Genomic DNA, 14,155 nt, shown 5'->3' with positions numbered 1-14,155 from the left:
GTTGGGCTGCCACCATTGTATCCCTGAGCAAGGTACTTAACCCTGAGTCGCTGTAGTTAGTTCAATGTGAGTCGCTCTGGATAAGAGTGTCTGCTAAATGACCTGTAATGTAATAGTTAAAGATCTTCTTGTCTTTGGCGGCACCTTTGACAATAAGTTTGTGTTTTTTCCCGGGAATGTCGCCACAGACGGCCGGTTTGTAACAAAGACTTCAGTGGACCATCGGCTCAACCAACAGGATGTCGCCTCATTCGGCGACAGAAAGCGACTAACAGACATTTATTATAATAAAAATCTTTCAGATTATTGGCTGCTTCAAATCTAGAATCAAGAAAATGTCAAAATATGGTTGTAAAATGTATTTAAATAAGTTCATCAACACGCATCTAAAAGTGTCACATGATGCAGATTCTTCACCGCCATCTTGGATTACGACAGTTCTCATTGCTTTGTGTGATATTGGTATCAAGGTAATCTCTAAACTCAGATATATGAATGCAGATACACAATCTGCTGGTAGACGTCGTCTCTCAACTCCAGATTAAGTCGTTCTTCATGTTTGCAGAACTCTCACTGACTTTGTGTACGTCAGTGGTTCCCAACCTGGGGGATGTAAATAATACACGTTCTATTTTCTCTTTCAGATCGGCTCGTATTTCGGCAGCGTGTTGTTATCGATGGACGTAGATGGTGATGGACAAACGGACGTTTTGGTCGTGGCAGCGCCCATGTTTTACAGCCAGGGCTGGGAGAGAGGGAAGGTTTACATCTACACTGTCACACCACAGGTACACACACACACACACACAGGTACACACACACACACACACACACACACAGACAAACAGGTACACACACAGAGGTACATACACACACAGGTACACACACACAGAGGTAGATACACACACAGGTACACATAGAGGTACATACACACAGGTACACGCACACAGACAAACAGGTACACACACAGAGGTACATACACACACAGGTACACACACAGAGGTACATACACACACAGGTACACACACAGAGGTACATACACACACAGGTACACACACAGACACAGGTACACACACACAGGTACACACACAGAGGTTCATACACACACAGGTACACACAGACCTACCAAGGCTCAGCGTTAAGTTGAAGTCAAAAATCTTCTTTTCCAAAGCAAATGATTATTTATTTATTATCATTTATCAAATAACAACAAACTTCTGCTTCCAGGTTAATTTCAATGCTTGTTTGCACTTCAGCTTATTAACTGTGTGATGGTTCTGATGGTAGAAAGAGAAAACTAAAGTAAACCTTCTCCCTCCAGACATCCTTCATCCTGCAGGGGGCGCTGGAGGTTTACGGTCGCTCGCAGAACTCCCGGCTGGGTTCGGCGTTGGCCCAGATACCCGACATGAACGGGGACGGGTTCAGGGAGCTGGTGGTGGGAGCGCCGCTGGAGGACGACCACCAGGGGGCGGTCTATGTATTTTACGGCCAGGACAAAACCATCCAACGCCAGTACAGACAGGTAACTGATCCTGAACCAGTACGCAAAGGAGAAGGAATCTGAGCAGGAAATACAAATGATCAGGATGTTCTTACTTCTTGTCTCCAGCATCTGTCTGCAGCCGGGTTTTCAGCAGGTCTGCAGTATTTTGGTCAAAGTCTTCACGGCGTTCTGGACGTCAATGGAGACGGGCTCGTCGACCTCGCAGTGGGAGCACTGGGAGCAGCCGTCATCATCTGGTCAGACCATCACACACACACACACACACACACACACACACACACACATACAAACAAACCTTTTTTGTAGCCATGCTATCATTGTCACAGGATGTAGACTACGGGTATCAGCCTGCAGTTGGCTACATGTTACAACTGGCATTCTCCTTCCTATCCGCTATTTCCGCTCTCTATTCTAAACTGTTATTGCATCATGGGCTTAGCAACAGGCAACAAGATGGATCTCTATTGAATTTAGTTCAGAAATTCATGGTCTTCTTGGGTGAAAATGTGAATCCAATGCCGAAGAGCCTTAAAGCTGCATTCTCTGTAACATCCAGCAGGAGGAGACTCCTCTGGTTGTATAGAAGTCTATGAGAAAATGTTTCTTCTTTTCTCTTGATTTATTTCCTCAGTAACATTTTCCTGGTGAGTTTATGTCTCAGTCTGTAGTTTCAAGTCTTCTTCAACATGATGTTCATTTAGTAATTTATGGAAACATTTAAAATAGAGGATAAAGCAGCGTCTCTTTAGGGCGGGGCTACCTGGTGACCTTAACCTTTTCACAGTTCAGCTCCACCCTCTCGTGTCACTTCTGGTTCCAAAAAAAAGATGCCAAACTCAAGGCTTCAGAACTGTAGTCCACATCCAATGACCGACCTCCACTTCCTATAAACAGTCTATGGTCAGAGTGAAATATTACAACTACTATTGGAATAAATTGTATGAAATTTGCTCCAGATGTTTAAGGTCTCCAGAGGATGAATTTGAATAACTTTAATGATTCTCTGACTTTGTTTCTATCACCACAATGAGGTTGACATTTATGGTTTAGAGACTAAGACTAAACGAAGTATAACCACTACATGCCTCATATCCAGGAGTTAACTTAACTCTAATGTAATGAAACTAAGTCTTGTATAGTCTTGTAAAGGTTTACCTTAATGGGTCAGTTACTGACGCCGAGCCTCCTCCCTCCAGGTCTCGTGGTGTGGTGCGGATTCAGGCCAAGCTGACCTTTGAACCGGAGAAGGTGAACATCTTTAACAAAGACTGCCGGCGAGGAGGGAAGGAGGTCACCTGCATGTCGGTTACCGTCTGTCTGAGTCTGGACTCCCGGACGAAGAGCCGGACGAAGAGCCGGACAGATGTTGGTAGGTGGGATGTATACACCGACGTACCAGGTCCTCCACGGGTTTTGGGTTTTATCAGTCACGGGAACAACAGATTCAAACAATTCAAGCAGTGATGAGATCAACAGTGAGAGCGTTCGACATCTGTTGATCAGTTCAGGTTTTCACATCAGGTTGGCGAAGAGCTTGAGGTGCACCTTTCTTTAAAGGTGTGACCTGCCGCTCCCAGTCTTCTCTCTTTCTAAGAACTATAGTTGACAGCATATACAAACATTTTTGTAACTCCTTCTTTTGAAATTCAATTGTCATGTTTTCTGTAGCACTGTACAAAGTTACAGGACCTTCTTGTTTTGAATAGAGAGACTAACAGCAGAACATTAGCGTGTGTGGTTAACTCCCAGCTGCTCAGTGGCAGGTTGTGGCTGTAAAGATGAATAAAGGATCAAAGTTTAATTCTATAGATTAGAGCAGCGTTGTGGACTCACCCACATGTCTGTACAGTATGTGGAAGGTCTTGTTGTGGTCTTTTCCTCGCAGCAGCGATTCCCCACAGCTTTGTGTTGTCGTGTCTGTGTAACTGTCTGCAGATGTGCTGCCTGGAAACCTCGCTAACAGTCTAACGTCAGCCAGCCGCCGTTAAAATGTATCACTCCTCCTCGCTCCTCCTCCTACTCCCCCCCCCCCCCCCCCCCCCCTCCATCATCTGGACAGGATTACACACACATGCACACACATGGTATCAAATGGACAGATAGAGGACAGGAGCCATGTTTGATGAAGTTTAGGATTATTTATTTCAGTGCAGACGTGGCGTTTCAAACATAATCTTCTTACCTCTGCTCTGTGCTCCTAAATCTCAAATTCAGTTGTTGCACAGATGAGAAGGAGCTCTGCATCCAACTACTACTGAGGAGCAGGAAATACGTCACTTTATTAATCACAAATAAAGAAGAAGAAGTCATTATGAACACAAGGGAGTACATTATGTGTGCATTTTATTTGGACACAATTTACTGTAGTTTCTCTGTTAATCAGACAAACATGCATATTCTGCGGAAGCTTCTTCACTTTGACTCGGCACTGATCTGAAATTACTTTACAACATTTTTTGTTTTAATATTCTGTATGTTCTGTTCGGCCCAGATGTGAAGCAAACTTCGTCTCCAACTCAACCTGTTGTTTATCTCAACAAATGTCTGTGCCACTGTTGGCCCATAATCCTGCGTTTCTGTTCACTTCCTGCAACTGGGTCGGAATATGCAATTGAACCGCACCAGGGCTTCCAGACATATTCATATTTGTAATTGTGTCTGCCCCCCCCCCCCAGCTGTTTGGTACAGTCTGGTGTTGGATGAGAGGCGTTTTCCTCCTCGAGCTGTCCTGGATGAGTCTGACCGCCAGCAGCCTCGGAGTCTGTTTCTACAGGTCGGAGGTCAAAGCTGTCGACGCATCAGCTTCTCCATCCAGGTCAGAACCCCCCCCCATCACACAGTATAACACACACAGACCATAAAATAATATAAAAACACACAAACATCTCGTCTCTGAGCAGGACACGGCTGATTATGGACGCCCCATCGCGGTGGTCCTGGAGACGGGGCTGAAGAATCCAGACGAGGGGCCGGTATTGGACCCCGACTGGCCGAGCGTCCTGAGGGCCGAGGTGAGAGTTTGTACTCACATCCAGGTGTAGCACATCCAGGTGTAACACATCCAGGTGTAGCACATCCAGGTGTAGCACATCCAGGTGTAGCACATCCAGGTGTAACACATCCAGTGTTGGATGTGTTGGATGTGTTGGATGTGTTGGATGGTGGATGTGCAGGATGTGTTGGATGTGCAGGATGTGTTGGATGTGCAGGATGTGTTGGATGTGCTGGATGTGTTTGGATGTGCTGGATGTGTTGGTGGTGTTGGATGTGTTGGATGTGTTGGATGTGCAGGATGTGCTGGATGTGCTGGTGGTTGTTGGACTGTGTTGGATGTGTTGGATGTGCAGGATGTGTTGGTGGTGTTGGATGTGTTGGATGTGTTGGATGTGTTGGATGTGCAGGATGTGTTGGTGGTGTTGGATGTGCAGGATGTGTTGGATGTGCAGGATGTGTTGGATTGTGCAGGATTGGTTGGATGTGCAGGATGTGTTGGTGGTGTTGGATGTGCAGGATGCTTGTTGGATGTGCAGGATGTGCTGGATGTGTTGGATGTGTTGGATGTGCAGGATGTGTTGGATGTGTTGGATGTGCAGGATGTGTTGGATGTGTTGGATGTGCAGGATGTGTTGGATGTGCAGGATGTGTTGGATGTGCAGGATGTGTTGGATGTGTTGGATGTGCAGGATGTGTTGGATGTGTTGGATGTGCAGGATGTGTTGGATGTGCAGGATGTGTTGGATGTGCTGGTGGTGTTGGATGTGTTGGATGTGTTGGATGTGTTGGATGTGTTGGATGTGCTGGATGTGCTGGTGGTGTTGGATGTGTTGGATGTGTTGGATGTGCAGGATGTGTTGGATGTGTTGGATGTGTTGGATGTGCAGGATGTGTTGGATGTGCTGGATGTGTTGGATGTGTTGGATGTGTTGGATGTGCAGGATGTGTTGGTGGTGTTGGATGTGTTGGATGTGCAGGATGTGTTGGATGTGCAGGATGTGTTGGATGTGCAGGATGTGTTGGATGTGCAGGATGTGTTGGATGTGTTGGATGTGCAGGATGTGTTGGATGTGCAGGATGTGTTGGATGTGTTGGATGTGCAGGATGTGCAGGATGTGTTGGATGTGCAGGATGTGTTGGATGTGTTGGATGTGCTGGATGTGTTGGATGTGCAGGATGTGCAGGATGTGTTGGATGTGTTGGATGTGCAGGATGTGTTGGATGTGCAGGATGTGTTGGATGTGTTGGATGTGTTGGATGTGCTGGATGTGTTGGATGTGTTGGATGTGTAGGATGTGCAGGATGTGAGTGCAGCAGCTCATTAATTCCTCCCTTGTGGATGTGAAAAGGTGGTGCAGCTGATGTTCATTGCAGAGCTAATGGAGCGGCTGTACAGAAGCACACGTTCAGGAGGGAAGATCAAGCAAACGCGTTTGTTTCCGGCTCGACTGCGGCGGCTTTTAAAGGGCTTTGTAAAGACGGAGGCTGGTGGAGCTTAATGAGCCCTCAGAGGAGCTTTAATCCTTCAATCTGCAGGAACATGTCTCAATTGTAAGGGATGAAGTCCAAACTTCAGTCTGTACGATCACTGAAGACAGAATCTCAGCGTGCAAACTGTCGGATCATTTAAAGGAATAATGTTAATAATGAAGGTTATTCCACACTTTACTTTAGCCGCCATCTTTCAAACCTCAGCACATCATTCAGATCACTGTCACCTTCCACTCTCAGATTTAGTTTAGCAGAAGAAGAAGAAGAATGCATCTATACTTCCTGTCCTGACTTTTTCCTTTCTGGGTTTTAAAAGATGACGAGTGATTAATATTTTGGGAAAGGTTGGCGGTACAAATGCACGAGGGACAAACAGCAGAGCGAAGATGGATTATTAAATGTTCCCTCTGGGGAAACGCTGAGAGACATTTTATAAACCAAACGACTCATCCCTTAATACGCCCGACGCTCCAAACACTCAGAACCAACAACCATCAGGAGGTTCCTTCTTAAACAAATCAGAAATCCAAACGGGACACGAAGGCAGCTGCGCGACCAGCCGCCAAATAAATAAGAAATCAAAGTGAACAGAAACTAAAACAAGAGATTCATTCATAGAAATAACAGACCGTCCCATTTTCACCTGGTAAACGTGCCGCAGCACATGATCGACTTCAGGACGACGAGACGCCGGCAGCTTCACGCTCAACAACAATCATTTCAACTTAAAGCGAGAACATTCAGAACTTCTGTGCTTGTGTCTTCACACTTTCAAAATAAAAGCTCATGCACAAGTGTCTGCAGAGTCGGGGAGTATTGGTGTTTCTAACCACTAGAAAACATGCACTACGTGGCCAAAAGTATGTGGACGCCTGAAGGTCGCAGCAGAACCTCCACTCCGCCCCAGCGGGCGGCTGAATCTTAGTTTCTGTGCTTCTTTATGTTCCAACAGAAACGAGATGATCGACAGGATAAGGAATCAAACACTAAATGATATCGATCACTTACTATTCTCTGATAATCTTCTGTCTTGTGAAAGACGAGTTTTAAAAATTCATAACATTTCTAACAGTTTTTTTAAGCAGTGTTGAATCCCAGTGACCTCGTCGCTGCGGCTGCAACACTTCTATCTGTCGGCCAGAATAAAACGCTTAAAGTAATGTTTCAAGTTGAAATGTCAGTTTTCAGCCTCAAATATGGAGATTTGCTGCTTTTCTCTGTTAATATCAAATTAAAGTGACAAAACAAGACGTTTAAAAGACGCGTCGTCCACCGAACTGTTGAGGCGCCGCTCTAACGTCAGGTCGACGCTTCGCTGTATAGTGTGGAAGGGGGTGTCCACATACTTTGGGCCACATCGTGCCGTTTCAGTGAAACAGGCAAAAAGGAAAAAACTGCAGACATCACTCATTCATCCGCTTCTCACGCAGACTGGAGGCTCCCCGTCACGGAGATAAGGCAAAACAAGAAGCAGCGCCGTCTCTGCTCCCACAGCCCCAGACAGACAGACAGACAGACAGACAGGCAGACAGGCAGACAGGCAGGCAGACAGACAGACAGACAGAGAGACAGACAGACAGGCAGGCAGAGAGACAGGCAGACAGACAGACGGCCGTCTATGGCTGCTGGTATTTAGCAATTAATACTTAAAATAGAAAAGAAGCAACACTTTCTTTATAAAAACGCTCGCGAGCGTCCCGGGCTGAAGCGTCATCTTCAGCAGCGTTTTGAATTTGTTAGAAATTTATAAGAAATTCTTTAAAAAGAACAAAGCGTCCGTCCTCTCGGGTCCGCGTCAGTGGAACTCCACAAACTCCTCCAGCGTTTTGGGGATCTGGTTGCGGTACGTGATCTGGTGCTGGCGGACGGCGCGCGCCGCCAGGCACTTGAGGCTCATCTTCATCTGCGTCTTCAGCAGGATCTCCGACACGCCGGTGGTGCTTTTGTCCAGCGGCGTCTTCTTCTGCTTGTTGGTCATGTCCGTGTGGGCGCCCGCCTCCACCAGGTTGATGATGATGGCGTGCAGCGTGAGGAAGTCGCTGATGGGCCGGTTGTACTGGACGATGACGTGCAGCGGCGTGTTGCCCTCGTGGTCGACGGCGTTGACCAGCGCGCCGCAGTCCAACAGCAGCTTGGTGACCTGCGCGCTGGGGAAGCTGCAGACGTCGTTGGTGTGGAAGTCGTCGACCGGCGTGCTGGAGCTGATGGCGAGGTGGAGCAGTGAGGAGCCTTCGCGGGAGCGCGGGTCCAGCTGAATCAGGTCGTAGATGTGCTTGTTGATGCGGGCGCGCCCCTCGTCGGGGCAGGTGGTCTTCGTGGAGATGCAGGTCAGATACAGGAAGGTGAAAACGTTCGACTCGTAGTTGTCCAGGGCCTGCGGCAGCTCCGATTCTGCCGCCGCGTCCACTCGAGCCATGCTCCGCTGGATCTCCAGCACGCTGCAGCTCAGCACCTGCTCCACGGCCGAGGCCAGAACCTGCTCCTTCAGGTGCACCATCTGCGAGAAGACCTGGGCGAAGCGCAGCAGGTCCTTGTGCGTGTTCCGGTTGCCTTTCTGCCGCAGACGGAGCGCGTGAAGCCACAGTTTGATGCACTGGTCAAACTCCATGTTGTCAGCGTAGACGGCGCCGCGATAGATGATGGGGTGCGACACGTCGATGTTGTCCGAGCCCAGGACGCGCTCCCGGATCATCAGCCCCTCCATGTGCAGAGCGTCCCGGTCCACCTGGATGGCCTCCAGGTCTTTAAGCGTGCGGCATTCACTGCGGCCCCCGTAGGCCTCGATGGCGGGCAGCAGCTCCTTGGCGATGATGCTTTCGGGGTCGCGGTAGCGCTCCATCATTGCCATGTGCAGGTAGTGGTACGTCCTCTGGATGTCGTAGTTCTCCCGGTCGTTGGCGAACGATGCGCCCAGCAGCTCCAGGGCCTCGATGCGGCTGCGCGGGTCGCAGTCGGCGTGCGCCAGCAGCAGCTCCACCACGTCTGCTTTGCAGCTTTCTGCCGCGACCTTCAGTGGCGTCATGCCGTGTCCATTCACCACCATGCCGGCCTGACAGCGCACCAGCTCCGTCACAATCTCCAGGTGGCCCGCCTCGGCCGCAAAGTGCAGGGCGGTGGCGCCGCAGTGGGCCTTGGCGTTTGGGTCCGCGCCCTGCTCCAGCAGGAACTTCACCACGTCGGCGTGGCCCTTATAGGCGGCGATCATCAGGCAGGTGTTGTTGTACTTGTTGGTGATCCTGATGTCCGCTTTGTGCTCCACCAGGTAGTGGACGATGTCCAGTCGCCCGTCGAAGCAGGCGGCCCGCAGCGGGGTGGAGTTAGTGATGGTGGTGTGGTTAACGTTGGCACGGTGACTCAGCAGCAGGCGCACCACCTCAAAGTGCCCCGCCCCCGCTGCACACCACAGCGCCGTGGCCCCGTCGATGACGTAGCTGCGGGACAGACGGTGTTATTAATTCTTTTCTTGATTAAAGGTTTACTTTATAAAATAACATCATTTAAAGAAACTGTTGTACGAAGACATTAATGATCCAGTTCTGTGTCAAGTGATTCAAAATACAAACATCTTCTGTTCTGGTTAAAGGTTCGGTGTACAACGTGACGTCTGTAAAGGTTTAGCACTTTAATGTGATAGACAAACAGCAAATGATCAAAGTTATTGCAGCAATGAAACTTTATATCACGACATCAGTCTGAACAGAAGCTTTATGTTAAAACGTTCAGCGCACACACACACACACACACACACACACACACACACACACACACACATCTAACTTTTGTTTATCTGGCTTTTTATTTGGAGTATTTAGTTTTTAAGATTTAATAAATTGTTTTACATATTTTATTGTAACATTTTGTCTATAAAAGTTGTATTTATTGTTTATTTCCGGTGTTTTTCTCTCCTTGTGAAGCATGTTTAAAACTATCATTTTAAAAAGTGAACTTTATGGCAGCTGTTATTACCCGTCAAAGCGAACCGTGCCGGTCTGTTCGGTGTCCACCTTGTAGTGGTCCACGAGCAGCCGGACCACCTTGTCGTGTCCGTTCCGGGCTGCGATGATCAGCGGAGTGGACCTCTGCCCGGCCACCTGGGTCACGTAGCTCAGCAGGTACCGGATCTCCCCGTCGGAGTGGTTGTGCAGCAGCGCGGCCAGGGTCAAGACTCGGCCCTCGCTGGCTGCCTTGTACACGTAGCCGGCCAGAGACTCCATCTGAGCCCGACAGGTAGTAGCCAGGACCCCCGCGTTCTTCTTCGCAACTGGCGCCCGCAATGTCCACCCGTCCAAAGCGAGCCGCCTCCCATTAAAATGTCGAAACCCGCCCCAGTGCACACATGAAAAATGTATCTTCTCCGTTATGGCCACGAGGGAAACGTTACGGATCCCGGGAGGCGGAGATGTACAGCTTAACTGTCCGATACTGAGCGTCCTGCTTCTGGGTTTCTGTCTCTGGGACGCCGCGGCGTCAGCTGGGCGAGCTAGCCGGTTAGCTTAGCGTGCTAACGTTAACGAGATGGTCAACAAACAGCTAATTTTTAACTCCAAGTTTGATTAAATTAAACTGGTGTCTTGTTAAGGACCGAAAAAGTAAATCTCCTGGTGGTGTTTCTGTCTAAAAACTCAAAACGCGTCAAAGAATTCAAACACAAACAAGCACTTTCACCTTCTGCTAAGTAGTCATATACCGGAAGTTGCCGTTCAACTTAAAAATAGCTCCGACTGGAACTCTGTCCAGCTGATATATGTTCCCCTACGCAGACTTCCTCTTTAAAAAACAAGAATTTTATTTCAGGTTTCAATGATTACAAAAATACATAAAGGAATATAAAAAGGTAGGAAAAAATATTAAGTAAAATAAAAATTACATTTAAATCCATGACAATATTTGTAACAGTGGTAAAAAATAATAAAAAAGGAGAGGGTATAAGGACAGAGGATGTAAGGACAGAGGGTCTAAGGACAGAGGGTCTAAGGACAGAGGGTCTAAGGACAGAGGATGTAAGAACAGAGGGTCTAAGGACAGAGGGTGTAAGGACAGAGGGTCTGAGAACAGAGGGTCTAAGGACAGAGGGTCTGAGGACAGAGGGTCTAAGCACAGAGGGTCTGAGGACAGAGGGTCTAAGGACAGAGGTTATAAGAACAAAGGGTCTAAGGACAGAGGGTCTAAGGAACAGAGGGTGTAAGAACAGAGGGTCTAAGGACAGAGGGTGTAAGGACAGAGGGTCTGAGGACAGAGGGTCTAAGGACAGAGGGTCTGTGGACAGAGGGTCTAAGCACAGAGGGTCTGAGGACAGAGGGTCTAAGGACAAAGGGTCTAAGCACAGAGGGTCTAAGGACAGAGGGTCTGAGGACAGAGGGTCTAAGGACAGAGGGTGTAAGGACAGAGGGTCTAAGGACAGAGGGTGTAAGGACAGAGGGTCTAAGGACAGAGTGTGTAAGAACAGAGGGTCTAAGGACAGAGGGTGTAAGGACAGAGGGTCTAAGGACAGAGGGTCTGAGGACAGAGGGTCTAAGGACAGAGTGTGTAAGAACAGAGGGTCTAAGGACAGAGGGTGTAAGAACAGAGGGTCTAAGGACAGAGGGTGTAAGGACAGAGGGTCTAAGGACAGAGGGTGTAAGGACAGAGGGTCTGAGGACAGAGGGTCTAAGGACAGAGGGTGTAAGAACAGAGGGTCTAAGGACAGAGGGTGTAAGGACAGAGAGTCTGAGGACAGAGGGTCTAAGGACAGAGGGTCTAAGGACAGAGGGTCTGAGGACAGAGGGTCTAAGGACAGAGGGTCTGAGGACAGAGGGTCTAAGGACAGAGGGTCTAAGCACAGAGGGTCTAAGGACAGAGGGTCTGAGGACAGAGGGTCTAAGGACAGAGGGTCTAAGGACAGAGGGTGTAAGGACAGAGGGTCTAAGGACAGAGGGTGTAAGGACAGAGGGTCTGAGGACAGAGGGTCTAAGGACAGAGGGTGTAAGAACAGAGGGTCTGAGGACAGAGGGCCTAAGGACAGAGGGTCTGAGGACAGAGGGTCTAAGGACAGAGGGTCTAAGCACAGAGGGTCTAAGGACAGAGGGTCTGAGGACAGAGGGTCTAAGGAAGGAGGGTCTAAGGACAGAGGGTGTAAGCACAGAGGGTGTAAGGACAGAGGGTCTGAGGACAGAGGGTCTAAGGACAGAGGGACTAAGGACAGAGGGTGTAAGAACAGAGGGTGTAAGGACAGAGGGTCTGAGGACAGAAGGTCTGAGGACAGAGGGTGTAAGAACAGAGGGTGTAAGGACAGAGGGTCTTAGGACAGAAGGTCTGAGGACAGAGGGTGTAAGGGTCTAAGGACAGAGGGTGTAAGGACAGAGGGTCTGAGGACAGAGAGTCTAAGGACAGAGGGTGTAAGGACAGAGGGTCTGAGGACAGAGAGTCTAAGGACAGAGGGTGTAAGGACAGAGGGTGTAAGGACAGAGGGTCTGAGGACAGAGGGTCTGAGGACAGAAGGTCTGAGGACAGAGGGTGTAAGGACAGAGGGTCTAAGGACAGAGGGTGTAAGAACAGAGGGTGTAAGGACAGAGGGTCTAAGGACAGAGGGTCTAAGGACAGAGGGTCTAAGGGTGTAAGGACAGAGGGTGTAAGGACAGAGGGTCTGAGGACAGAGGGTCTAAGGACAGAGGGTCTAAGGACAGAGGGTGTAAGAACAGAGGGTCTAAGGACAGAGGGTGTAAGGACAGAGGGTCTGAGAACAGAGGGTCTAAGGACAGAGGGTCTGAGGACAGAGGGTCTAAGCACAGAGGGTCTGAGAACAGAGGGTCTAAGGACAGAGGTTGTAAGAACAGAGGGTCTAAGGACAGAGGGTCTAAGGACAGAGGGTGTAAGAACAGAGGGTGTAAGGACAGAGGGTGTAAGGACAGAGGGTCTGAGGACAGAGGGTCTAAGGACAGAGGGTCTAAGGACAGAGGGTGTAAGAACAGAGGGTCTAAGGACAGAGGGTGTAAGGACAGAGGGTCTGAGAACAGAGGGTCTAAGGACAGAGGGTCTGAGGACAGAGGGTCTAAGCACAGAGGGTCTGAGGACAGAGGGTCTAAGCACAGAGGGTCTGAGGACAGAGGGTCTAAGGACAGAGGTTGTAAGAACAGAGGGTCTAAGGACAGAGGGTCTAAGGACAGAGGGTGTAAGAACAGAGGGTGTAAGGACAGAGGGTGTAAGGACATAGGGTCTGAGGACAGAGGGTCTAAGGACAGAGGGTCTAAGGACAGAGGGTGTAAGAACAGAGGGTCTAAGGACAGAGGGTGTAAGGACAGAGGGTCTGAGAACAGAGGGTCTAAGGACAGAGGGTCTGAGGACAGAGGGTCTGAGGACAGAGGGTCTAAGGACAGAGGTTGTAAGAACAGAGGGTCTAAGGACAGAGGGTCTAAGGACAGAGGGTGTAAGAACAGAGGGTGTAAGGACAGAGGGTGTAAGGACAGAGGGTCTGAGGACAGAGGGTCTAAGGACAGAGGGTCTAAGGACAGAGGTTGTAAGAACAGAGGGTCTAAGGACAGAGGGTCTAAGGACAGAGGGTGTAAGAACAGAGAGTGTAAGGACAGAGGGTGTAAGGACAGAGGGTCTGAGGACAGAGGGTCTAAGGACAGAGGGTCTAAGGACAGAGGGTGTAAGAACAGAGGGTCTAAGGACAGAGGGTGTAAGGACAGAGGGTCTAAGAACAGAGGGTTTAAGGACAGAGGGTCTGAGGACAGAGGGTCTAAGCACAGAGGGTCTGAGGACAGAGGGTCTAAGCACAGAGGGTCTGAGGACAGAGGGTCTGAGGACAGAGGGTCTGAGGACAGAGGTTGTAAGAACAGAGGGTCTGAGGACAGAGGGTCTAAGCACAGAGGGTCTGAGGACAGAGGGTCTAAGCACAGAGGGTCTGAGGACAGAGGGTCTAAGCACAGAGGGTCTGAGGACAGAGGGTGTTGTATCCTGTACAGTCTGTAACACTGAGACAAAAGTTGATATTATTTGTTGCACATGTTACCCAACTGCAGATCTAATTCCTCATTCAAGCTAGTTTTAAAGCTCAGTGAAACAGGAACCCTTGACGGTGTAACACAGCCCTAGTTTATTATTATTATTATTATTATTATTATTATTATTATTATTATAATGTGTTATTACATTACATAAAGCTCGCTGGGTGGAAGTGGAAGC

The 14,155-nt window shown here is 49.0% G+C and overlaps 2 protein-coding genes across 2 annotated transcripts in view; one reads left to right on the top strand and one right to left on the bottom strand.

Annotated features, from left to right (window-relative positions):
* itga11b (integrin, alpha 11b) overlaps positions 1-6,000 on the top strand; it is a 30,614-nt gene extending 24,614 nt beyond the window's left edge. Inside the window, exons 13-19 of the mRNA XM_029433416.1 lie at positions 645-788; positions 1,322-1,525; positions 1,613-1,743; positions 2,704-2,876; positions 4,183-4,322; positions 4,408-4,518; positions 5,851-6,000. Of these exons, the coding sequence (XP_029289276.1) occupies positions 645-788; positions 1,322-1,525; positions 1,613-1,743; positions 2,704-2,876; positions 4,183-4,322; positions 4,408-4,518; positions 5,851-6,000 (1,053 nt within the window). The remainder of the gene's footprint in view (positions 1-644; positions 789-1,321; positions 1,526-1,612; positions 1,744-2,703; positions 2,877-4,182; positions 4,323-4,407; positions 4,519-5,850) is intronic.
* fem1b (fem-1 homolog b) lies at positions 5,685-10,477 on the bottom strand. Its single transcript, XM_029433079.1, has 2 exons — positions 9,959-10,477; positions 5,685-9,423 (listed from the first exon to the last, which is right to left on the bottom strand). The coding sequence occupies exons 1-2, from the start codon at positions 10,204-10,206 to the stop codon at positions 7,788-7,790; spliced, it is 1,884 nt and encodes a 627-aa protein (XP_029288939.1). The 5' UTR covers positions 10,207-10,477; the 3' UTR covers positions 5,685-7,787.
* Positions 10,478-14,155: the final 3,678 nt, after the last annotated feature.

Source organism: Cottoperca gobio, chromosome 6, assembly GCF_900634415.1.
Source record: "Cottoperca gobio chromosome 6, fCotGob3.1, whole genome shotgun sequence".
Classification (NCBI taxonomy): domain Eukaryota; kingdom Metazoa; phylum Chordata; class Actinopteri; order Perciformes; family Bovichtidae; genus Cottoperca; species Cottoperca gobio.
Note: the sequence above shows the minus strand (reverse complement) of the source record. Positions and strands in the feature narration are given on the sequence as shown.